The 25,786-nt window shown below is 49.0% G+C and overlaps 5 protein-coding genes across 5 annotated transcripts; 2 read left to right on the forward strand and 3 right to left on the reverse strand.

Moving 5' to 3' along the window:
* Positions 1 to 336: 336 nt before the first annotated feature.
* CLAFUR5_04860 (C2H2 finger domain transcription factor crzA) lies at positions 337 to 2,364 on the reverse strand (the record flags this gene model as incomplete). Its single annotated transcript, XM_047904008.1, has 1 exon — positions 337 to 2,364. The coding sequence occupies one exon, from the start codon at positions 2,362 to 2,364 to the stop codon at positions 337 to 339; it is 2,028 nt and encodes a 675-aa protein (XP_047761412.1).
* A 2,545-nt stretch (positions 2,365 to 4,909) lies between these two features.
* Positions 4,910 to 5,776, reverse strand: CLAFUR5_04861 (Short-chain dehydrogenase/reductase eupG; the record flags this gene model as incomplete). Its single annotated transcript, XM_047904009.1, has 2 exons — positions 4,910 to 5,079; positions 5,140 to 5,776. The coding sequence occupies 2 exons, from the start codon at positions 5,774 to 5,776 to the stop codon at positions 4,910 to 4,912; spliced, it is 807 nt and encodes a 268-aa protein (XP_047761413.1).
* Positions 5,777 to 5,987: 211 nt separating this feature from the next.
* On the reverse strand, positions 5,988 to 7,245 carry CLAFUR5_04862 (O-methyltransferase asqD; the record flags this gene model as incomplete). The annotated part of the gene is made up of 2 exons (XM_047904010.1): positions 5,988 to 7,055; positions 7,108 to 7,245. The coding sequence occupies 2 exons, from the start codon at positions 7,243 to 7,245 to the stop codon at positions 5,988 to 5,990; spliced, it is 1,206 nt and encodes a 401-aa protein (XP_047761414.1).
* Positions 7,246 to 9,389: 2,144 nt separating this feature from the next.
* CLAFUR5_04863 (E3 ubiquitin-protein ligase hel2) lies at positions 9,390 to 11,828 on the forward strand (the record flags this gene model as incomplete). The annotated part of the gene is made up of 1 exon (XM_047904011.1): positions 9,390 to 11,828. One exon carries the CDS (start codon positions 9,390 to 9,392, stop codon positions 11,826 to 11,828), a length of 2,439 nt encoding a protein of 812 aa, XP_047761415.1.
* A 1,969-nt stretch (positions 11,829 to 13,797) lies between these two features.
* Positions 13,798 to 14,811, forward strand: CLAFUR5_04864 (uncharacterized protein; the record flags this gene model as incomplete). The annotated part of the gene is made up of 2 exons (XM_047904012.1): positions 13,798 to 14,614; positions 14,666 to 14,811. The coding sequence occupies 2 exons, from the start codon at positions 13,798 to 13,800 to the stop codon at positions 14,809 to 14,811; spliced, it is 963 nt and encodes a 320-aa protein (XP_047761416.1).
* Between the last annotated feature and the right edge of the window lie 10,975 nt (positions 14,812 to 25,786).

Here is a 25,786-nt window from a genome sequence, read left to right on the forward strand (position 1 = left end):
AACAATCAGTCCTCACATGACCCGAATCCAATCTCTAAGCTCCAACGCTTTGCATCCAGCAACAAAAGTAGTGGTGGTACACGGAAGCGTTTCAATCTTCCACGTGCGTGCGCGCTCCTCCCCTCCCCGTATGCCCGCCTTCTAAAACAATCAAAACTCCGGGTCATGTCTTCGATGAAATCTTCAGGGTATCCTTTGCGTAGCAACCATCATAATGCGAAATCACGCTGCCCTGACCTGATCCGTGAATGTTGCTTGATCGTGGGCCGAGGGCAGCCTGAGCGGTAACTCATGGTGAGGATAATGTACAGTGGTAGGAGGCTGAGGGCCTTCTAGTCACGGGTAAGGCCGGTCCATGTTGCTGGTATAACTGCCAGCGTTGGACATTTGACTGACCTGCCCCTTGAGCGAGATCAGTTCGTCTTGCATGCGGCTGATTCGAAGCTCGTACTCGTCTTGCATTCTACTAAAGCGTGATTCGAGCTGGCGAACGTAACCCCAAATGTCTTCGGGGTTCTGCATCATGTCCCGCATGCTACTCCCAGAAGATCGGCCATGGCTGGAATGGCTTCCAGGATTGGAGTTGATGGCGGCAGTAGGCGCTTGCTGATGTCCGTGCATATTAGGCGCCCCGGGCATGGACGACGGCTGACGCTGTGGATTGCCCGCGCCAAGTGGAGGCAAGATGTTAGAGGGTGGTGCATGACCTGGTGGGAACTGGGCATTCTGCATGGGTGGCGTTCTGCCACCGCCACTACCTGGTTGACGGCCAAAGTGGGCTTGTTGAAACTGCGTGGTCAAGCTTGTAGAACGATTGCGCATCCCGCCTTGCTCGCCAACGCTAAGCCGCTGTTGATCAGGTGGCTGACCAGGTGATAGGGGCTTCGGCGACTGTGTCATAACGCCTGGCTCTGCGAACACTTGTCCAGATCCATAATATGAACCAATGGACGAGCCACCAGCAGGACTTGGCTGACCTGACATCTCTCGCGGCGATGTGGTACTGTTGGAGCCTGGGTGGACAACCTGCGGAGGTCCCATGCTACCTCTCATGGCTTGCGTATGCGCTGGCGGGTATGTCGTTGAATGTTGGCGATAGATCTGCCTGTTGGGGTCTTGGGGCGTTTCAAGATGCTGGCGTTTACGATTTGGTTCGCTTACGCGTCGACCTTGTTCGTCGTTCCCTTCATCATCGTCATACTCGATGCCTTCCATGCCGCCGTCGTCGCCAAATTCGTCGTCGCCGCCGAAGCTAGACCGTCGGCCAGCACATCCACCAGGTCCTTTATTATGTCTGGCGAGCGCGTCTCCACGTGCAAAACGCCGTCCACACTTGTCGCACGTGTGTGGCCGTTCGCCTGTGTGAAGCTTTGTGTGGCGTTTGAGGTCGTGCAGTCGGCGAAACCGCGCTTGGCAGGTCTGACAAACGTACGGCTTTTCTTGACTGTGGGTCAGCAGGTGGCTTTTGAGGTTGTGGTGGCGAGTAAAATCCGTGGAGCAGTACGGGCACTTGTGTCGCTTGTTTGAGGCGGGTGATTTTGGACTACCTTGGCCGTATCCCGGAAGGCTCATGCCGCGCGATGGTCCTCCCTGCTGGTTGTCGTCCTGTTGAGGCGGCGGCCCTGGATAGGAAAATGATATTGCCTTGTCGCCCTGTTGATCAGGTACCGCGAGATTGCGGTTGCTGTCCTGGTAGTTGTTGGCATCGTTCATTTCGTCGGGCTCAGCCACAAATTGTTGACCTGAGGCGGCATTTTGATTGTTCGCTGTGGCTGCCATCGCGGCGTTGCTGTTGCCCGCATTCGCGCCTGCCGAGCTCTCCAACGTGCCGAAGCTGCCCAAACTGACGGGACTGATTTGGTCGTCACTGCCAGTTTGCGCGTTGTTGTCGGGTAGTTGAATGTGTTCGGCCACTGTCCGCAAGGGCTCGCTAAGCTTCGGAGCAGGCGCATCTGCTGCTCGACTCATGCCTCCAGCACCTATCAGTGAATGCAACGCTTGTGCTGCAGGATTTGGGCTTGTCTGTCGCGAATTCTGCTCTGCCTGCTGTTGTGCATGTGCGTGTGCCTGCTGTTTCCTGCGCTTCATCTCAGCCATCGCGGCAGCTCCGGTCAAAGGCAAGGACGCAAGCCTGCCCGGCGACAGTCGCGTCTTGTCTAACGACTTTGGCGACAGGCTGAGTCTCGTCGGATCTGCCTGTTGCTGCGATTGTGCGCGTAGCAGGTTGGGGATCTCAGGTCCGGCACTCGTCGAGGTCGGCCCGGCGGTTGACGATAGAGACGTCGGTGTGCGCGGCGCGCCCTCGAGGGAGACGAAGGGCTCAGCAGGGTAGGAGGGCGTGGTCGCTCGCGTGGTCGCTGCCATGAGGCTCAGTCGGTATTATTAACGTTCGAAACAGATTACGGTTCGAGAAGTCTGAGCGCACTGGTCAGTACGCTGTCGCCATGTTCCAACGTGCTCAACGGTCTTCCATCAACTCAACCCCGACGCGCATGTGATCGCGAAGCAAGACCCGCAGTCGTGGCGCAGGGCAGGGCGAGTGAATGTTGACCGCGCGGGTGGGTCGCAGCACGAAGTACTATAGCAGATGTGACGCACCAAAGTCTAGATGCCCAGCAAATGCCCCAATTGCGCCCCAAGCGTGATACTCCAATGCAATTCCAGTGCCCGCGAGCGCATTTCACAAATCGCCAGGTCCAATGACTACGATCCCGTTGTGTCGCGCTGTGGCGGTGGTTCTAGAAGTGTGGGCTCGCAACACCGAATTATCTCCCCCCACTTGAGGATTGCGGGTGGTGAGAGGCGAAAGGAGGGAAACAGGTCAAGAATGTGGCCTCTGTCGGAGTAGGAGTAGGTGTAGTCACCGCGCAGCGCGGCGGCTGCTGGTGTGCAGATATTCGAACGCCCGTCAGCCAGCAGGCCTGCCGACCGACGCTGTCTCTGCGCTGCACAGCCCGCGAAAGCGCAGCTGCTGCTTGTCGTGGTAAGCCTTGGGGTGGCGCCTCGCAAATCCCGAGTCGCCCGGTGTGTTGGCCGGTGGGCGGTGGCGCGGATCCAGGACGTGCAGGACTGTCGCGCGCACAGTGAGGGTGATGCAGAACTAGCACAGACAGTAGCCACAGTTTCGTCGAGACAATCGTTCGTACACTATGCGGGCTTCCAGGCACGCCAGGATGAGGCTCAAGGTGTACCCGTGGCTGCCAACGAAAAGTGGTCGATGGTCAGCGCCACAGCCAAGGCCCTCGCGTCATGATGGGCAAGCGCACCCAGCCGTTGCTCGAGGCTGGCACAGTGGCGACAGGCACCACCAAACGCCAAACCCATGTCGGCATCGGGCAGGGCACGATCATCGCCCATTCACTGCAATCTGCAAGGGTACATGCGCGACTGCTGTTATCATCCGGCAGTTCTTTCACTTCTCAGCTGTGCATGTCTACCAATAATACTATACGCTCTCAATCGATCGTGCATTTGAATCTCAGCTTCGGTGCATCTGCTTTGCCTTTCGCACCAGAGCGCACTTCGATGTGTAATACCGCCAATGCGGTAATCCTGCAGCTCAATTGGCTGACGTCCGCATCTGTTCAACACTGTGGCGTCTGATCACGACCACGGCAAAGCGTACCGTGTCGTGCGTGTACGTCAGCTACAACCTGTGGCTCTAGCTATGGTGGGCACATGTCTGCGTGGCTGAGACCTCCAAGAACCGTCGTCCTGGCACTTGTTACGGAACTACCGTACACGAGGCTCAACCGTCGTTCAGATGTCCCGATGTTTCGCCAACAAGGACATCAAGATACAGACGACCAATGGCATGCGTCGCAGTACCATAGCACAGATCTCCAACGCGAAAGGCGATCTGTTCGGCAATGAAAAGCTGCTGCTTTCTTGCTAGCTCGTGTGGGATCAGCGCCATGCTGCCGCGCATAAAACAGGCTTCAAAGCTCGAATACATGTACCCGAGATCAAGATGGCCACCTACAGGCATGTCATGTCTACCTCAACATCACGTCTCCAACAGCTCGAAGACTGAGGTATGTACAACTTGATCGTCCAACTTATTCAAGGCATGATCCCAGCAGCCTCTGCAACAACATTTTCTGGAAACATGTGCTCCTGCAGCCCATTCTTCGTTCCCAGCAAGGACATACCTGTCGAACCTTGGACAGGATGAATAGTCGGACCGCATCATCTCACAAGCTTTATTGCACACATTCCGCCAAGAAACTTAACCATATTGTTTGGCTGTTCATCTGCAGAACGCCCAGCACAACAAAAGTTCATGCTTCGTGGCGCACGCATCGACGACTCTCCGGAGGGCTGAGCTAACCTGACAGAATCTAGACACGAAACTTACCACCGGCTTGTGCATTTGCAGCGACCGAATCAGGCAACTTGAGAGGCTTCTCGAACCAAGAGTGTACGTCACGCTGCGCGAAGTTATCATCACCACCGCCACAACCAGCGGTAGTCACGTTGTCGTTGGGCGACTCGTAAAATAATCGTGCCGCGGCCGCTACGCAGGAACCCTCCACGCATGATGACGAGTATCCTGGCGCCTCGTTGTTGTCGCGTGCGTGTGAGCACCCCGTGACAAGATGAAACACAACCGTTTGCTATTGGGCCGTTGAGCGATTTGTAACAGATGTTCGAGCGTTCGAGTGTTGGAGCCTGAGGCAGCCTCGGCAGCTTGACATCGACTCCTGACGGCTGTATCGGCTTGCACTGCGGATCGAACTGGACGCGTGGCAGTGTTCACGTCCACTGGCAACAGTGACAGGCTCAACTTGTGCTCAAAATAACACAACGGATGGACTCCAGACTACAGTACTGCGCTTCGTAAAGTTGACAATCCAATGGTCGAGGATTGATACCACAAGCAGAAGGCATCCGTATGACTGACCACTCCTCACCAGTTCTGCACCGCACTATCACCATACTCTCTCACCACTCTCCCAGCATTCTCATCATGCTTGCCCTCCACCACCGCAACCAAAGCCGCACCACCCTTACTCGGATCTCCCGCGCCAGCTTTCTTCAACATCTCGGGATTGCCACCAAGTCCTGTCGTCAGGAAGCCTGCAAAATAATTAGCAAGACGAACGATATCTACAGATCATGACAGAACGCAAGACATACCAGGCGCCACCCCAAAAACTTTCACCCCATCCTTCACCAGCCTCGTCCAGTTCACAATCAACATGTTCAGCCCCGTCTTACTGCACTGATACGCAATGGGGCTGAACGGCTTTGGCAAACCGGCTGGTGCTTCTTTGTAGAAGGGACTCTTGGGGTTTGATGCGTCTTCTAAAGACGATAGGCCGGAGGTATTGAACAACAGCCTCGGCGCCCAAGACTTGAGCAGAAGGGGTAAGAAAGCCTCAGTAACAATGTGCGCGCCCGTGACGTTCGTGTCCCAGGATCTGTTCCACACTTCGCGAACACTTAGTTCTTTGGAGAGGAGGTTGGAGTCGAAGGAGGCGCCGGCGTTGTTGATCAGGACGTCGATGTCAGTGTGTTTCGATTGTACGGTGTGGAACGCGGCGGTGATGGAGGAGTCGTCTGTAACATCGATCTGCAGCGGCGAGACCGTGCTTCCAGCGCTCGACTTCACTTCATCTTGTGCGTACTTGGCCGCGGCTCCCGCTTTGGAGATATCGCGGCCACCGAGGAGGATCGTGTACTTTCTGTCTGAGCGGAGGAGTGCTTTGACAGTTTCATAGCCTATGCCGGTGTTGGCACCGGTGACGAGGATGATTGTGCTATCCGTTGACATGGTGAGTGAAAGTCTTCTTGATGGTGCTGATATGTGGTGGACGATGTGATATAGCTTGACTCATGAAAGGTGGAGCAGAGCTGTAGGAGCTGGAGTTAAGTGAAAGGATCCACTAAAAGCCGAGATATGCTGGAGAGCGCCTCTACATCTCACTGGGAGCAAAACAACGACTATACTCGTCGCGGACGCCGAGGGAGCAAAGCCAATCCCATCACACTTCATTCATATTCGAATCCTTCGCCTCCTCCGCGACCTCACACTCAAGAATCACCTCACTAACCCCATCCCTCGGATCCCAAATTCCACACACCCTCAAGTCCGCAGCCTCAATAGCACTCCTATGCCTCGCCTCATCCCTGTCCTCGCCACCACCATGTCCCATCAACAAAAGATCCTGCACCGCAACGGTTTGGCTAGGTTCCTCGGGCAGAATCAAATCATGAATTATCAGCTTGCTATATCCAGGCGTCATCGCTACTCTGACGTTCTGCAAGATCTTGACCCAGCTGCCTTGCGGCCAGTCGTGGCCGATGTAGCGGAGATAGTAGAAGCGCGCACCGTCGAGGTGGGAAGGGAGGGGTGTGAAGAAGTCGTGGGGATGGTATTCGAGGTTGTCGACGCGAGCGTGAGGTGGTGGGAGTACGTCTGGGAGATCGAGGATGATGGTCCGGCCTGGCGCTGAAGGGAATCGTTGCAGGAAGGCAAGAGCTTGCGAGCCTGTGCAGCCTCCTACATCGACCATGGATGTCGCATCGAAGTCTTCGCGTGCGCCGTGGATCAAATGGTCCTCAACGGGATAGAAGTCCAGCCAGTCTTTGTGGTTCTGTGTATACTCTGCCACCAGCGTGCCCCAGTCCTGCTGATATGGCGACTCAGCCAAGACATCCCATGTCGTTCTGCCAGGCTGGCCGTTAGCTCTGCTGTAGACATTATCATCGGGGCTGTTGAAGGATTTGTGGCCGTTGGCTTTGAGCTGGGAGGGCATCAGCATGAAGCCCGGGGTGAAGAAGTCGAACCAGCAGCGCATTGATGCTGCACCGGTTTGGCCGGCGAAGGTGTGGCAGATCGAAGTGGGTGAGTAGGTGGGCGTGCCGTCTGTGGAAATAGACCGCTCCAGCACGCCGAAAGAGTTCAGGGTTCGTAGAAGACGCTGAGTGAAGTGTAGTTCGGCGTGGCACCTCTGAGAGATCTGAGTCGCGGACAGTGGCCCTGCAGCTTCAGTAACAACCCGTAGCAGAGTCATGTTGATGGCGATGCGGATGGCGATGGCTTCCCACAACTACTCGCAGGTGAGCCAGGTGAGCGCGAGGCAAGAAGTCGTGTACACTCACGTTGAGAGCCGTGACCCTCTGTATAGTGTGCATTGGTGTCTCGATCTTCTGTCTGAGGTCGTGCGTGTATCTCCCGTAGAATGGCGTCCCGCGCTGCGCCGTCATTCTTGGCTGCGGATGCCAGCTCAGCGCCCACATCACGCAGGTGTTGCAATCGCGTAGAGAGATCCATCGAAGTTGGGGAGGCTTGAGCAGAAAACTCCTGAGTTAGACAGCATAGCAATACTCGAGTTGCTACGCCCGGGCTATATATGAGTGTGCAGGCCCGGCATCATGCACACGAGGTTAGCATCTCCCTGATTGCTCACATGCACACCTATCGGATGCAGGTCTAGAAGCGAACGTGTATTGTAACCTGGCACTCTTGCCGAGTGTGGCCACCAATTTTGCCCAGCCGGAAGAACAGGTCGCGAAGAGGAGAGGCCGTGGGCAGTGCCCGCATCTGTGGAGTGGGCGTGCAGCTCGCATGCTAGGGTCGGGACAGCGCAAAGTCGAGCCTTTCGTCGCGTTCACGATCTTGTCTGTTTCAGTAGTCAATTGAGAGTCTCCAAACAATACCCTGCAGCGATAGCAATGTGTCCAGGCTTACCTAGTTCCGCTACGGCGATGAAGTTCAATGGTTTGCAAGCAAGGCTACCATTTGCCTCATCCAGAGACCTACTGATTATGTCTGCAGATTCTTTAGCTATGTTCCTTCATCGTACACTTGAGCTACGGCCTTCTTCTCGAGCAACCGTGGTCTTAATTATCGGCGAACGGTACACACCAGCCCCTAAACCTCGCCTGCCGCTTTCCGTTTCATATACTCGAGGTCGAAGTCCGCCCGGTAAAAAACTGGTCCCCGTGACATATGTTCTTCTTGGAAGGTGGAAGGGCACAAGCGATGCGTGCCGTGGAAGTAAGAGCCATGCCAGTTCACCATTGCTCCAGATTCCTTCTCCACTTGTGTTACTTTGTCCACAAGATCCCGCACCGTGATCCCTGCATCGCGAGTAAGAGTGCCTTTTTGCTCTCCAAGGTTTGAATATTGATCATTGGGTCGAATTTTGAACTTGTACGAGATGTTGCGGGGTGGTATCACCTGCAGGACGTAAGCCACTTTCCGAATCGGAGGCTGGGAGAGAAACATTCGTCGATATTTTTCAGGCACGGCCTCTGTCATGGGTTTGACTGTTGTGAAGCTTGTGCCGCTTCCATACTTTATCTTCGCCCAGATGTTACCATCAGGAGTTGTTTGTTTGACGACAAACGAGTTCAGGCGGCCAAGAACGCGAGTTGCCGTTCGGTACAGAAGTGTTGGATATCGCGGATGAGGCTGCGGTGACGGCATTCTTAAGTACCCGTCCGGAGAGGGCTCTCGCCCGTCTTGCAATATGACTGGCTCGAAGTGCATATTAACCACCTTGTGGCCTGATGAAAACTCTTCGCACTTGTACAGCGTCTGTCCGCATAAGAGTCACAAGCGTTGCCGAACATCCCAGACAAATCCAGGATCGCAGCGAATTGGTTTGTGCTCCGAGCGCGGCAACCAAAGGCACTTGTGACTCTTATGCGGACAGACGCTGTATCCATCCGTCAAGTCTTCAGCGAGAAGGTATACGCGCTTCTGTATATTGCGACTGTCGAGGATAAGCGAGGCCCATTGCTGGCACACACGGGACGCGGCCAGCAGGTCTTCCGCGTCCAGATGCAGCAGAATGTGCTCCAGGAGCTCGGTGGCAACCTCAGAGATCGGACTGTGTGCTTGCGCCATTTTTGATTGGATGCTAAACAATGTGAGCTCGTATGTGTCATCACGGCAACGGACGATGATGAAGGAAGACAAGTTTGCTTGTGAGAGTGCTCGTGATTGAGGTCACGACCTACCTGAGTTGCAACCTCGCGTCTCCTTAGGTGGCGACGAACATGTCGCTACGCGTGTGACCAACGCTTTGAATGCAGATGCTGGTCGATACCGTGGTGAGTCACGAAGATAAACTTGCAGTGTTCGTGATGTCGCTGAGGTGAATGTTGTAGGAGACAACTTGGAAGTCGGTGTCTGGAACGGGGAAAGAAAAGGAGCAGAGGGCTGACAAATGGCTTGGCAGAGCATGAACCGTGGGGCAGGCACGATCGTCAACAATCTCCCACAATCTTCACATGTATCTGCTTTAAGGACAAATTCGACCGTGATCTGCTGAACTTGCTGCAGCAAAGCGCGCTACTTGGACACATCTTGATCTGTAACCATCACAGTCCATACCACAATCTCTTGGCAAAGATCGACCAGGATATACCCAGCAATGGCGACCGCAGCACCTTCAGCTCCAGCGGGAGACAGCAACGCAGGATCAGCAGGACCACAGAACAGAGGAGGACATAGAGGACGCGGCAGAGGAAGAGTGGGTCCAAGAGGAGGAGGAGGAGGCTTCGCAGAAGGCTCTACGTTCAACGGCGGTGATTCAGCACGAGGAGATGGCGGAGGAAGATCTCGCGGTCGAGGAAGAGGAAGAGGAGGCGGAGGAGGTCGCGGCAGAGGCAATAGAGATCGAGAAAACAGCCAGTCAACTGCACAATCCAGCGGACAAGACCCAACACAAGCACAAATACCCCCTCAGCCCGGTGGAACTGGCGTCTTTGGTGCTCGCCTTACCAAAGACGCCAATGGAAATCCAAAAGGCGAGAACGAGGGTGCGGAGATTGCAGGAGACGATGTCGAGGCTGAGGTGTGTTTTATTTGCGCATCGCCAGTCTCTCATAATTGTGTTGCTCCATGTAATCACCGCACCTGTCACATCTGCTCCCTCCGTATGCGTGCGCTGTACAAAAGCAAGGCTTGTGCGCACTGCAGAACGGAGGCTGCAAATGTCATCTTCACGGATGATGCTGAGAAGAGGTATGAGGACTTCAAGACGGGGGACATCTTCAAGGACGATCCGAATCTGGGCATCAGCTATGAGAAGCTAGAGATCTTCGAGGATACTGTACTCTTGTTGAGGTACAACTGCCCGGACGAAGACTGCGATGTCGCATGTCTTGGATGGCCGGACTTGCATCGTCATGTCAGAAGTGTACACCAGAAGGTCATGTGTGATCTTTGCACAAGGAACAAGAAGGTCTTCACGCACGAACACGAACTCTTTACACACCAAGAACTGAGGAAGCACGAGAAGTATGGTGACGATAATCCTGGAGCCATCGATCAGAGTGGCTTCAAAGGGCATCCTGAGTGTGGGTTCTGTCGACAGCGCTTCTACGGCGAAGACGAACTTTTCACTCATTGCAGAGAACGGCACGAGAAGTGCCATCTTTGTGAAAGGAGGAATCCAAACAGTCCGCAGTACTTCCAGAATTACGATGCTCTTGAGGCGCACTTCAACAAGGATCACTTCCCTTGTCTCGACCAAGAGTGTCAGGAGAAGAAGTTTGTAGTCTTCGATTCAGAGATGGACCTCAAGGCACATCAGCTGCAAGAGCATCCCAATGGACTGTCAAAGGATGCACGACGAGATGCTAGGCGTGTTGACATCTCATCTTTTGACTACCGACCACAATACCAGGAACCACGTCGAGGAGGACGAAGACCTGGTAGAGGTCGCGACCCGAACGCTGAAGCCATGCCTGCAGCTTCTGCTGGGCAAATGAGCCGTGCCGAGCTTGCTCACCAAAGGGAGCGAGAGATTCAGAGCGCACAGTCTGTAACAAGTCGGTCTTTCGGTGGGCAGCTCAGCGCTCCCGATCCAACGCCGGCACAAGCGAGAGGTCCGGCGCAATCCCGAGCGCTAGCAAGTCCTCAGGTCAACAACGCCCAACCTGCAGCACCTGCAGTACAGCCTATCTCACCGAGACCAGCGCAAGCACAAACTCCACAAGAACAAGCAAGAGCTCTACGACATGCTACTGTGACGGAACGTGCTGGTAATCTACTTCGCAACGACAAGGTGAAGCTCGATGAATTCCGTGAACGCATCTCGGCATATCGAAACGATCGAATCAGCGCTGGCGATCTCATCGACGCCTTTTTCGCACTGTTTGACACCTCTTCAGACCAGCTTGGTAAGCTCATTAAAGAGCTCGCAGACATCTTCGAGCTCAGCTCGAAGCGTGATGGCTTGCTGAAAGCGTGGTCAGACTGGAAGGCTATCAACGAAGACTACCCTTCATTGCCGGGTCCTGCTGGTGCCAATACTACCGCAGCTGGAATCCTTGGACAAGGCGTTGGTGCATCACGAGTACTGAAGCTGAAGAGCTCAACAGCACAAAGTTCACGTTCCTCCGTTGGCCGACAGGCCTCATGGGGTACAGCCTCCGGCACAACGCGATCCAACCCTTTCCCATCGTTGCCACCAACCAACGGCGGCCCCTCAACAGCACGCGGACAAGCGCCTCCAGCACCCACACCCAATTGGCTCGCCATGCGTCCCGCCGGTTCATCAACCTCCTCATCAGCCCGCCCTTCACCACAACCAAGCAGGAACGTCTCATCGGCGAACTTGTCCAACAAGAGCGCCTTTCCATCTTTGCCAGCCGCTAAGAAACCCACGAGTACCGTCTTCACACCCGGTTACACTGGTAGAGGCGTCATTAGAAGTGACTCCAACTACGCTGGTGCTAACGCCTGGGGTGGGGGCGGAAGTGCCAGCAATGGCGCGAGCACTCCAGTCCTACAGGCTGAAGACGATGGGGCTGGGAAGGGGAAGAAAGGGAAAGGGAAGAAGCAGGTGTTGTTTAATTGGGGTTAGGATGAATTGGTGTAGCTTGATGGGGCTCTTTATGTAGCGATACTGATACATGTAAAACGTTTGCACAGCCCCAACAGGCATAATTACTGTCCTGCACGTCGTTAGTCCATTCGACTGCGCTGCCTCTACTGCCAAGTCCTAATATTTTCGCAAGTCACGCTCACACCCAGTCCAGTCAGAAAGAACGGGAACCCACACAACATCCCCACCACTCACTCCCATTCTAATCGCCATCATCCTTGCTACCGCTTGGATGGTCTGGAAGATGATGGTTCGCGTCCTCCCCGGGCAAAATGCAACCGCACATAGCCCATGGGTTAACACCAAACCCGCATTTCTTGTGGCAGCCTGGATCGCAAGGTTTCCAATTTGATCCTGGCGCTGCGATGGCTGCGAATGCCAAGCTGAGGAGTAGGGCGAGGAGGAGGGTGAGGGTGAGCTTCATGATGTAGTGAGTTCGAAGTGATTGGGGCGAGGATGAGATGGGTTGTGGTTTGTGAGTGGGAGCGGGCTTGAGGAGGTTGGAGGAGGGTGCTGTTTCTTCTGTTTGGAAGAGATGGGAGGTAGATGGAGGGGTCGAGAGAGGGTTCGAGTGGTGATGTGGGCAGCCTGTCTATATGGAGGGCCTGCAGTGGATAAGCTTATGTGTTGTAGAGATGTCCGGGTCGTTACGTGGTGTGGTGAGGGCGGAGGCCAGCCTGGCGAGAGTGGTAGTCTACTCGGTATGGGCTAGCAAACTATGTTCCTCAGTTTACACAAAGCAGGTCTTGTTTTAACTGGGGATGAAAAGTTGTATAGCTGGCTCTGTTGTGATGAAGGTCTTGTGTAGCGGCATCACAGACACAATGCATCGCGTTGAGTCCCAAGCCCTCCTTCCATCCCCTCAGATCACATCAACCGGCCAGAGACACCGACTTAACCTGCACACATTTCCAAAATGTCAAGTACCTGTTCCGCCATCTCCAACGGAATGGGGTTCATATGACAACATGAATCCTTCACACTATTCTCCGCCAGTACCTCAAACCTATATATCCCTCCCAATATCCATCTCTTTCAACGTCCTCGCCATGCCCAAGTGTCGGAAGATGGCGTCCAGCGCATCACCAGCATCGCTGCTTTCCTCCTGCAATCCCTTACTTATAGGAACCTGCGAGACAGCTGGCTCGCTCCACATAAGCCTTTTCAACTGCTCTTGCTTATGGCCGTTGTTGATAAAGATACATGGAGGTGAATGCCCAGGCGATGTCGGCGTCGGTCATGAAGATGAAGCCGAAGTCTAGACTACTGTATCTTTGTCATCTACCGGCACGCGTCCGTATGCACTGCTGCAACGCCGATGTCGATGTTTCACGTGGAGCATGTCTCAAAATATCCTGAAACACGACTTCACCTCTGCCGACGATGCTCAGCGAAGCGCTGCCGCCGACATCTTCCCCTTTGACGCGAGCTATGCGCCTGTATCGCCAAGCGAGCGCGAAGCAGTGGTCCATCTCCTACGAACACTGTAGTCGACGCATATCCCCGGCCGGACATGCGAACAACAGGTCCACCAGCGACGAGGCCTCGACCAGGGCCAATTCGCCTCAGACTGCAGTTTCTGCCTTCCTTCACGACCGTCAACCTCACCTCCCACGCGTCGCCTCACACGACAAAGACGTCTATTGCCTCTTTCCTTTGTACATCCACACAATCCCTTTCTCTTCATGCTTTGCTGGCGAAGCACCCTCTTTGTTCGATACCGCCTTTGTCGACTGCACCTCTAATGCATAATAGCACACAACCCGCCTAACCTTCACTCGTGCGTTTGCTCGCATATTTCCGCTCACATCACCACTGCACGTAATCGCTGGCGATTGCAAACGACGTCAACGAACGCGACGGTCTTTTTCTGCAGCGAGCAGTCCAACTATCTACAACCAACATCACCATTCGAGCAACTACCAACCCTCACACATCGACCAGAAATATGTCATCGTTCCATACCAGCTTCGAGCGCAACGTCAACAACGACATGCAGGACGACGGTCAGCCTGGCCGTGCACCTCCAGAGGCTGAGGATGCAGACATGGCCATGAAGAAGGGCCTCCCGTCTCCCGGCTACCCCATCGATGAGAAGGCTCACTCTAAGAACGAGTACCCGCCACGATTCTCAACACTCTTCAGCGCAGCACCTGCTCCTCCACCGCCTCCTCCACCACAGCGAGAGTACATTCGGGTGGACTACCCTGAACCACAGAAGAAGTCAGGCGTATTCCTCCCAATGCCACTCTTCATCGTCTTCGCGGCCATTCTCTTTATTGAGAGCACCATCCTCTTTGCCTACACGGTCATCGGCCTGTACAACAATGCTCCGGCCAAGCTCTTTCTCTGGGCTGGCCAGAGCGGTGCTGTAGCCGCGGCGTGCAACTTTGGTCCACAACAGCCGGCTGTCAACATTGCGCCCAACTTCATCATGCCGCAAGCTGGGCAGCCTCTTACTGATCTCATCACGATCACTCCTTCGACTTCAATCCCGACGTCGACATCGTCCACCAGTTCAAGCACGTCCACAAGCGAGACCTCAACTTCTGCCAGCACCACGTCAAGCTCTACAACCTCTTCAACAACAACTGACGGCGCTGGCGAGGCGGCTTCAAACATCGCAGGCATCTTTGGCAGCCTTGAGCTCACAACAGTATCTGCCGTCAGACCCACTGTCACCAGTGTCAAGCTCATCACCGTCGATCCACCACGACCCACGACTTCCACCACAGTCACTATCGACGCGCCTGCGCCTACCGACAGTTAGTAGCACTCCACGCACACTCTGACGATTAGCAATAACACTTCAACAGCTGCGACGGATGCTACGGTTACTACCAATGGTGCAGATTCTGTGACGAGCTCCGGCTCAGCAGATTCGACGTCAGCACCTCTGGGTGGCATTACTGTCACGCCTACTACGCTGGAGTCTTCGGTCACGCCGGCTCCTACTGTTTAGGCGTTGGGGAATGGCTTGAAAGATCGTCGTGGGAGGTATGTATTCAGTATCGTTTTTGAAATTTGCCGGTGTATGACTAGGACTAAGAAGACTAACTTTGTAACAGGACATTGTATTGCATAACATGCCCACGTAGACTTTTGTACCACATCTTTGCCGACGCTTCACCGATCGCCAGCCTTCTCAGCGCTTCTGTCAAGGCGACAGTACCTAGCAGCTGCTGGAAGACCAAAGGCTTCTGCAGCGTATCAATGAGTTCTTTGTCCCCATAATGTCACTTGTTCGTGCTCACCATCGCACCTTCCACATCTGACTGACACCAGAAGATTATGCAAATACTGACTTGACAGTGCTGACTCGGCACGGTCGGGTACTATGCACGTCTTATATAGAACCAAGGTGAAGCAGTAAAGATTCTCTCTGAGTGACCGCCGCCTTCTTCACGCGAGCCACGCTAACGCCGTATGTAGTACAGGCGCGAGTATATCACTGCTTCGAAAAAGCATTGCGGCGGCCACGTGACCTACCCTCCGCATCTTCGCTGGCATGGTATAGACAGATGCTTACTCGCCGAGAGACTGGCCCTTGAATCGTCGCACCAGCGAATTCTCCGCGCATACGGGCGACCGTTAACGACTTCTGTGCAACAACTCGAAATAGAAACAGCCAGAGCAATTTCGCGTTCTATAAGGGACCTCGCTTCTTTTTTTAATTATAACACGCTTAACGTGCTTCACCACCGAGCGGGCCACACCACCGAGCGGGCCACTTTTGCCAAGAACTGTACCACTTCCACAGATATAGCTATACAACTACCATTACAGCGTGTATTGTCTTCAAACGAGGCCAAACTGACCTTAGCTGTCCAGGCCACGAAACGCGACGCGACAATCACGAATCGACTTGCTACAAAGGTATACGACGCGTCTCGAACTACACTAGGGTATCGATTGAATGGACGACCTCCTCGGGGTGACTACGAGCCCAATTCGAAGAAGCTTACAGAGCTAGAAGAGAGGGTGATACTTGAGTACATACTCGAGCTGGATCTTAGAGGTTTCCCGCCATTAAAGGCTAGTGTACGAGCAATAGCCGATTCATTACTATAAGAGAAGGGTCTCAAGCCCGCTAGTCTCAATTAGACAGACAGGTTCATTAGGCGGCATCGTGAGCTAAAGGTTCGCATAACACGTAGATACGATCGTTAGCGAGCCCTAATAGAAGATCTAGACGTTATCGAGAAGTAGTTCTTGCTTATACGTAATATAAAGGAGAAGTATAGTATCCTTAACTAGGACACCTACAACTTCGACGAGACAGAGTTTATAATAGGTGTCATTACGTCTTAGAGCGTCGTTACGGGTTCAGAAAGGCGTAGTAGAAAGAGGAAGGTCGTTCAATAGGGCAATAGAGAGGGAGTAGAGAGATAGCGTATTAGATAGCTCTTATACGAAGCGAGATTAGTAAGCTACGCAAGTCTAACGAGGCCCTTATATAGCGGAAAGCACGAAAGCGCAAGTACATTTAGTCTAGAGGGTCTCTAACCTTCGATAAGGTATCGCAATTAATACCTCTAGAGGAAACTAGGAGGTAGGAAGTAAGTAGAGAGTCGCTAGATAGTGTTCGGCTAGTACTAAGGCTACGACGCTATAAGCGATATAGCGAGTCGGGGCATAACGTACGTACCTATCAAGTAGACTCGCTAGATAGCGAAGAATCTAAAGAGGCATTGTCCTCCTAGTAACGATTCTATAGGATGTCGTCGTGTTAAGATACCGTCGTAATTAAAGTAGAAGTAGTACAGTTCTTAGTAAAAGTAGCGCGCTCGGTAGTATAGCCCGCTCGGTAGTGAAGCACGTTAATACGTATTATACGTCTAATTTACGCGGGTGTCAATATCACCGTCTATTATAGAAGACTTATATATTATCGTAAGCCCGGCGCTACGGTAGAGGAAGTACGTATAGGCAATATTACGGAAAGCTGAATAGAATATAGCATTATACTAGAGGCTCACTACGTCTATATAGGGGGCGGACTTCCGGTAGTTACGACTTCTATATACGGCTATTATACGGCCAGTCCTTACCTATAGTAGCCAAGTGTAGTCCTTAGGCGAGAGGGCCTACCTATCGAAGGGACTCGTCGCGCCGCTAGCGAAGATCTAAAACCAATGCCTAAGGAAGGTCACCGGGGTATATAAGTCGATACTAATAAGGATACTTAAGTACGAGACCGCTATACCGCCGATCGACCTATATATCTAGGGACTATAGACCTCCTACTTAGGCAAGTCGGTATAGTACCTAGTATAGAAGGTTATCGCTAGTATAGTCGTAAGGGCCCGCAAATTAGTACTAGCGTATAAGGGCATTCGACCCGGAAACGAGCCGAACTATCGGGTAAGGGACGAATAGCTAGTAATACAATAGGAAGGTAAGAAGTCGTTTATAGAGCAACTATAGAAAGAGAGGTGGAATAACTAGGGTGTAGGGCATAGTAGACGCCCTTAGCTAGCGGGACAACCTAAGGAATAGTTAGCTACAAAATCCGCGGTTAAGCACCCCCCGAAGCTTATCTACTACCGCCTTACGAGGGTATAGAGTAGTATAGTAACCTAACTACGAAACGAACACATCGGCCTCTAGGGGTACCTATTATAGAGGAAGGTTCTAGGATACACGAATACTAGCTACCTCTACGGCTATCGCTCCTAGAACGTTCGGTACGTACTCCTCGTCTATCCGAGGTAGTCGCTAGGAAGGGGGGAGTAGATAGTAAAGGCGAGGAACCGGACGATTAGGGCACTTCTTAATAACGCTAAGGACCTACGGCGCATTACGAACTAGATACTAGAGAAGGGCTAGCTAGAACAGTACCGCCTAGTAGGAGTAGTGTAGGAAGAGAGGACACGACGTAGCGCGACGAGACCGGCTAGGAGCGGGGGCTAACGGGGTAGTGACATAGACTACGTACTTTCAGAGGGAAAGCTAAACTAGACAAGGAGTAGTCGGCGGCGGGAAGGGTTTTCACCTATTCGGGTTTTCCTTTATATATAACAATAGATATATACCTATATAGGCTAGATAGGGTCCTAGAATAGGGGAATAACAAATCTATCTATCTATCTATCTATATTATCGTAAGATTTTATAATAGTATCGATATATAGTAATAGCCTTATCGTAGTATAACATAAAATACTTAAGAGATAACTACCGAGAACGTTAATTATATAACGTAAAGTACTAGTAAGCTATAAACACTAGTAAGCTAGGAATTTTGTCTTAGTACGACTAACTCGTATTCTTTATTAATCGTTTTCACTACTATTAAATAGAAAACTAGTGAACTTAATACTCTTATTCGATTTATAATTGTTCTCTTTGTCTTCCTAGTACGTTTGTACGTTATAGCTAGTCCGACTATAGTTACTATACCGCCGTCTACTTAGCTAGTCCTCTTTCGTACCCTCTAACCTACGACTCTTCTTTAACTATTCTATAGCCTTAAACGACTCGACGACTACCTATAACGAGCTAACTCTATATTTTAAGACCCCGCCGTACTAGAGACGCTTTTGTTTACGAGATCGGCGCTTTATAAGAGTCTTAACTTATCGTTTAAGCTTAGAGTTACGAGCTCTAAGAAGCGCATTCTCTTATAGCATTACTTCGCCGCCTTTTATAAGCTAAGAGAAGCTATTATAAGCTATTTTGGAGTTACTTAGTATAGCGTCGTATATAAGCTTAGATTACGACGTAAACTCCTTCGAATTACTTAGAGTTTAAGACTACTATAATGTCGTCTAAGGCGGGGGTAGTCCTAGCGGGGTTCGTAGGCGTATATTAAGGCGATAAAGTACTACTTACGCGTTAATAGGAACTAACCCTATAGCCTTAAAGGCCTTCTTATAGTTTGACGCGGTAAATACGTCGAAAAACGCGTCTTTAAACGCCGGAAGGAAGGTTTCTTTATTAATATAGAAGACGCGCTAACGCGCTAAGTCCTATACGCGTTATAAGTACTTTAGCTTTAACGGCGTAAAACAAACTATATTAAGAGGCTAGTTATAGAATATACGACGAATACGCCGGTATATAGAGCGTAAGGATCTTATAGTCTAGATAGTAGTCCTTAAAACCCTAGTTCAAATAGCTCTTATAGCCGTCTAAAATAAGCAACCTATAGCTACCTATAGAACGCGCCTCTATATACGCGTTAAAGTGCTTTAACTACTCGAGGCTAACCACGTTATTTGCCTATCTATTCTTAGAGACCGTAAGGTTCTAATTCCGCGGTATATCTACCTCTTCGTACTATACTAAAATGTAGACGCGCCCTTTATAGATAATAAAGGGCGGGGTCGAGTAGTAGCGGTATAGATACTCTAAATAACTATAACCTACTCTCTATTACTAGGCTAAGTAGCTATAGGGCGAGAGCGTCGTTCTAAGCTAGTAACGACTTTTATAGAGCTAATTACGCCTATTTAAAAGCCCGTCTTATCGAAGTTATAGATATCCTCGTTATATACGCTATACCTAGTAGTCGTCTCTTATATAAGCTTAAACTAGGCGCTTATAACTTCTAGATCTTCCTAGAGTATTCTCTAACGGTCCTTCGCTCGGTTAAAGGCCTTTTTATACTCGGTAGAGCGCGAAACAAATCTCTCTACCTAGTTCTTACCTACCGGATCCGCGTCGCGTTTACCGAGTAGCTTATCCGCTATATCTACTACCTCGCTAAGGGTAAGCGCGAATCCTCGCGAATCGAGGTCGAGGATATATCGAATAATCGTGAGGCAAAGAGAGAACACGACTATTAATAAAAGTGGCCCTAAAATACGACACATTCGAAAGCTCTTATTAAGGCTATTCTAACGATATATAAAGCAGGCCACTACCCCTAGAATTAAGGGAGTTCTACCTTATTCAATCTAGATAGCTTGAAGTTCTCTTCACCCTGTTTCTTTAGCTCTAAACGCCGCGGAGGTGCCTAGCTATATTAGGCAACTCCTAGGTAATAGTAGCCTAGGCTACGGTACTAACGGCGCCTACGGCTCTATAGGCAAAGCTCCCCTAAGACAACTAGTAGCAACTTATAGAGGACGCAAAAAGTATAGAAAGTAACGATTAGCTCCTATACCGGTCTCTATAGGTAATGATCACTTAGCTACGTACGGCGCTTATACTATCGTATTACCGAGGGCAATAAGAAATAAGGACGACGTCCTAGGCGATTAGTAAGGCTACCCGGAATCAACACCCCTGTTAAGATATAGCATCTCAAAGGGAGTCAATAATTAGGAAGTGATCTAGTAGCCTAAGGTATCTACAATGACTTAGCTTATAGGGAGATACCTTCTCTCCCCTTTAGCTTAGATAGACATCTAACACAATCAATATATTGGTTCCTAATATATTGCTACATGCTCGTACTATTAGTTAGTTGAAGATTGATCTCTTACTCCACTCCGCTACTATCTACCCGTACCTATTTAACAGGTTATAAGCCCGGGTTTATATAGGAATAAGAGCAACCTATATCAGTACAGGTTACTTATATCCCTTACTATCGTAGCAGAAAACATCTAGGAATCAGAAGTCTACCCCGTCTATCCTATTAAGGAGCTTAGTTCGATACTAAGTAATAGGTAACCTAGACAAGGACTCTGTACGGCTTACTTAAAGCCAATACCTTGAAGATACTCTATAGGCAGAACTGCATCGAGATACTATTAAGAAGGACTTTAAGTAAGTCATTTGAAGCTCTGCTAGGAGAGACAGACCTGTGTCCTAGCCCCGAGACCTTACACCGCTCCTTTACTTTATTAAGTAGGCCTTAGTATCTACACCTACGAACTTTCCTATTCTACACTAGAAGCCTTAGCAGGATCTGAGCCACCACTTTAGAACATACACACCTTGTTTCATTACATCTAATTTATTATAGATCTATACTAAGAGAAGACAGAGGAGAAGGGAGGCAAAATCCCAATTCTTAGGAGGGACAATTAGAAGAGATGGTTCAACCTTTAGAGATACAAGATAGAGAGCCAATTAGTATTCTTTACAATTGATGACCTAATAGAAGTGTCTTTTGACAACATCAAGGGCAAGACTCTGAAACTCTAAGAAGAGGCTATAACTAAAGAGATCCTCAATACGCCAATATAGATAAGACACAATGTAGTATACAACTTCAGTATCCTTAGTAGGATTATAGAAGAAGATGAATTTGAGCTTAAGGGCCTATATGAATCTGGAAGAGCTGCTAAGAAGTGGGTGTATCTCTAGAACAAGTATAGCCAGGTGCTACCAACCTATGTATATGAGCTCACAAAGCAATTTGTGACCTTTGAGATGAGTAAAGAGTTCACTATCAGATCTATATAGACACACCTAGTTTCTCTTAGAAAAAGGATTGCTAATGTTGACCTAGAGGGTCAGTATTATAGGAAAGCTGATGTGAGGATGACCTAGCTCTTAAGCTCACTGCTACCTGACTACTATATAGCTAGGGATACTATCATAGCTCAGCTAAAGATAGATCATAAAAGGACCTTAAAGATCCTTGAAGCTTAAGAAGCTAGGTTAGATCCCTCTAAGGCTAAGTATAGCATAGCAGCCACCTAGGTCAAGCCCTTAGGTCTAGCAAGACCACTCTCCTGCCTTCTCTATAAGAAGGATCATCTGATCAAGGACTGCCCTAGTTTGCCTAAGGCAAGAAAGGTCCTTAGATCTCATTCCTAACCACTATCTTCCTAGAATATAACATATGTCAAGAAGAAGAGAACTCTACCACCCACTTCAAGGAGGACACTAAGAGAGAAGTCCTCTATAGAAGAACTTAAGAAAATGGTGAAGAAACTCAGCTCTAACATGCTGTCACTCTAGAAGAACTAGGCCTAGTCTTATACCTCTAAAGCAAAGAAGACTAGAAAAGGTTTCTCCGCCTAAGAGTCACTATATAGCTCATCCCTAGAGACTATGTCTGATGATAATGAGTATGATGAAGTGGCTCACTCAACTGTAGAAGTCTAAGGCAAGTTCCCCTCGTTAGAGTAGTTACTTAACTCCTGTGCTTCATCCTATATAACTGACCAAAGCTACCTCTTTAGATCTATGACTCCCTTGATAAGGAAGAAATGGATCAAAGTAGGAGGTGGGTTTTTATTAGCCACTCATATTGGGAATGCAGAGATGAGTAGGAGAGCTAGCAGAAAAGTTGTTTTGGAAGATGTCCTACTTATACCTAAGCTAGGAGTGAACCTGGTTTTATAGAACTAGTTTAGCAAGCAGTTTAGTGTACAACCTCTATCATTTTCTCTTGTTTCCCCCTCTAGTGAGACTGTTGTCTAGACAAAGCTCCTTAGGGGGGTTCTATTTATTAATAAGATTTCTCCTCTCCTATAAGAACGGGCACATTACTCATTATGTGCACCACTAATAGAGAATGCCTTTGTGACTACTCAATTAGAGACCGACCTGAAGCAGTGGGAGCTTTAGTATAGAAGATTTGTACACTTTAGGAAGAATTTGCTCCAGAATCGTTATAAGGTAACAGACTTGAAAGAACCTATTCCTATCCCTAGGGATGGCTTTCACTAGTGCAGAGTATGCTTAATAGCAAAGATGAAGAAGTACAAAGGCAAAGTTATAGAGAGAAGACCTGAAAGACTTGCCCTTATATCTATTGACATATGTGGCCTACTACTAATCTTAAGACTAGGATTCAAATACTAGCTTAAGATTGTTAACAACTTCTCTAGGAAGAAGTGGACCTTTCCTCTTAGGAAAAGAGAAGATGCTCCAGTTGCTCTCTAGAACTAGAAGATCAAAGTAGAGAGGAAATCATTAGCGTAGCTAAAAGCAGTAAGACTTAACAATACAAAAGAACTTATTGCATTAGTGAAGCAGTGGGAGAAGGATTTAGGGATTGGGCTCGAGCCGACTAAGGCATATAACTCTCTACAGAATGGACCTGTTGAGAGGTCAATATAAACCTTAGAGGACTCTATAAGGGCAATGCTTAAAGAGGCTAAAATGCCGGTTGAATTTTGGCCTAAAGCACTAGAGGCCCAAACTTATATAAGGAACAAACTGCCAAATGGCCTAGATTACGATAGGTTCAAGGTTTTACTAGATGAGGCTTTTGATAGTATCAAACCGACTATCAACTATTTGAAAGTTTAGGGATGCAAAGCTGTTGTCTATATAGACACAAGATCCTAACCCTAATAGGCAAGAAGTGACAAGCTAATAAATAGGGGTAAAGAAGCAGTGTTTACTAGGTATGTTGAAAATATAGCTAAAGCCTAGCTCTTTTAGGAACTAGATATAAGAGCTGTTAAACAACACACACATATAGACTTCTTTAAGGACTAGCCTAGAGGTGATATAGGTCTCAATGTTCTAATATTGAATCTACTAAGTAGTGCACTAGCTAGGAAGACCTTAGGAAGGCCGAGGAAGAACGTATCCTTAGGACAATCTACCTACTATTCAGGCGTCTATTAGAGCCCCCCCGAAATAGATCAGCTAATTAAGAGCCCTAAAGTCGCTCAGCCGAGAAAGCTGTTTATATAACTTCTCTAACCTCCGGAGAACGTAGGGGAATTTCAGAAAATCGATCAGCTAATTAAGAGAAGCTCCCTAGATCCCTAGGAAATAGACGTTACTAGGTCATAAGTGACGGTCCCTAAATCATCCCTTAGAAAGAGAAAGGCTGACTATGATGTTGAGGGCTATGACATGAAATAGAAAGCCCTAAAATCTATAGTCCCTAAGCCCGAACTAACTACTAAAGTAGGAGAAGTAATGGACCTCTTAGAGAACCTTGCTGCTTTTCACTAAGCTTTCTTTATAGCTATGTAATCAGTAGACAGTTCAATACTATAGGATAGCGAATTCCTAGAAGAAGTTGAGGAAATGGCCTTTATAGCAACTGTAGAAGCTATTATATACAAGCAAGAGGTCCTAATTCCAAAGTCCTATAAGGATGCTGTGAATAATAAGAAATGGGGACATCTTTAGAAAGAAGCAATCCAAAAGGAACTAGATGCTCTACAGAGTAACAACACCTAGGAAAATTCTGTTCTACTAAAAGGAGCAAATCTAGTTATATCAAGATAGGTCTTTGATATTAAGAGAAGCATTAGTGGAGCTATCGAAAAGTTCAAGGCTAGACTAGTTACAAGGGGCTTCTTATAGAAGTTTGGTGTTGACTTTATAGAGACATTTACACCTACAGTAAGACAGGACACCCTTAGGGTGCTTATAGCTATTGTATGTAAGAAGGATCTTCATCTTCACTAAGTAGATGTGAACAATGCATTCATAGAAAGCACCCTCTATGAAGACATCTTTATGTTACTACTACTAGGAGTTGAGCTTCTACTAAACATAGTGTTTAAAATCCTTAAAAGCTTATATAGACTTAAGCAAGTAGCTAGAGATTAGAATCAACTCTGTGTGTCAAAGCTCAGAGAGATTGGATTCATACAGTCAGAAGTGGATCTATGCCTACTTATCTATAAGAAGAGGGAGATCATAATCCTTATATATGTGGATGACATTCTAATTGCTACACCAAAGTTGACAGATGTTCTCTAGTTCAAAAGAGAGCTTAGCAAGATCTTCAAGATCAAAGATCTAGGTGAACCTAAAAAGATCCTTAGTATGAGAGTCACAAGGGATAGGAAGAGAGGAATCCTGAAACTTGACTAAGGACACTTTGTTAGGGACAGCCTAGCTAAGATAGGAATGAACTATAAGAAGGCAGCACCTACACACTCACCTATAGACAGCTATGAGGCCCTCAAACCTTCAAGCCATATAGATGAGAGGTGTGACAAGGCAGAGTACTAGAGTATCAATAGTACTTAGATATAGCTAGTAACAATCACAAGGCCAGACATTGCTTTTGCCCTAGGAAGGATGAGCTCATTTGTGAGTGACCTATCCACCTACTATATAAAGGCTTTGAAGAAGATCACTAGGTACCTAAGATCATACCCTGATCTAGGACTTCAGTTCTCAAAGTCTAGAAAAGGACACCTTATTAGATACTGTGATTCTGATTATATAATAGACAAAGCAGACAGAGTCTCAATCCTTAGGTATGTCTTCTTCCTCTATAGGGCACCAGTTTCTTAGATGAGCAAGAAGCAAAAGTCTGTAGCAACATCCATAATAGAGGCTGAATATATAGCCATAAATATATATACGAAGCAGTCCCAATTCCTAGCTTCACTGCTAAGGGAAATGGATTGTCTAGAGTTAGTAGGAGACTGTTCCTATCAACTAAGAATCACTAGAAACTAGGAGACTGTATCAAATTTAAGACTAGTCTAATTAAGAGGTGACAATCAAGCTGCCCTTACCCTAGTAAAAGATGTACATGTTTATAACAAGTCGAAGCACATTGACATTGCCTATAACGCTGTTAGGAAACTTTAGTAGAGGAGGCTTATTGCTATTAAGTACACCCTAACCTCTGAGATAGTTGTAGACGGGTTTACAAAACTAAAGACTAGTCTACACTTCTAGAGGTTTGTAAGCTAGCTGAACCTGTTATAAAAAGGTCTAAGTACTATTAATAGGAAGTGAGTAGACTATAACCTCCTATACGAGATAAGTGGGAGTGTTAAGATGTAGTATCTTAAAGGGAGTCAACAATCAGGAAGTGATCTAGTAGCCTAAGGCATCCACGATGACTTAGCTTATAGGGAGATACCTTCTCTCCCCTTTAGCTTAGATAGACATCCAACACAATCAACATATTAGTTCCTAATATATTGCTATATACTCGTACTATTAGTTAGTTGAAGATTAATCTCTTACTCTACTCCGCTACTATCCACCCGTACCTATTTAATAACCCCTATAGCTAGGTATCGGTCGCGGCATCGATACTAGGCCCCCGCCTAACGTACGATATAGTTACGATCCGTATTATAGTAAAGGAAGAC

The sequence above is a fragment of the Fulvia fulva genome, chromosome 4 (genome assembly GCF_020509005.1).
Source record: "Fulvia fulva chromosome 4, complete sequence".
NCBI lineage: Eukaryota > Fungi > Ascomycota > Dothideomycetes > Mycosphaerellales > Mycosphaerellaceae > Fulvia > Fulvia fulva.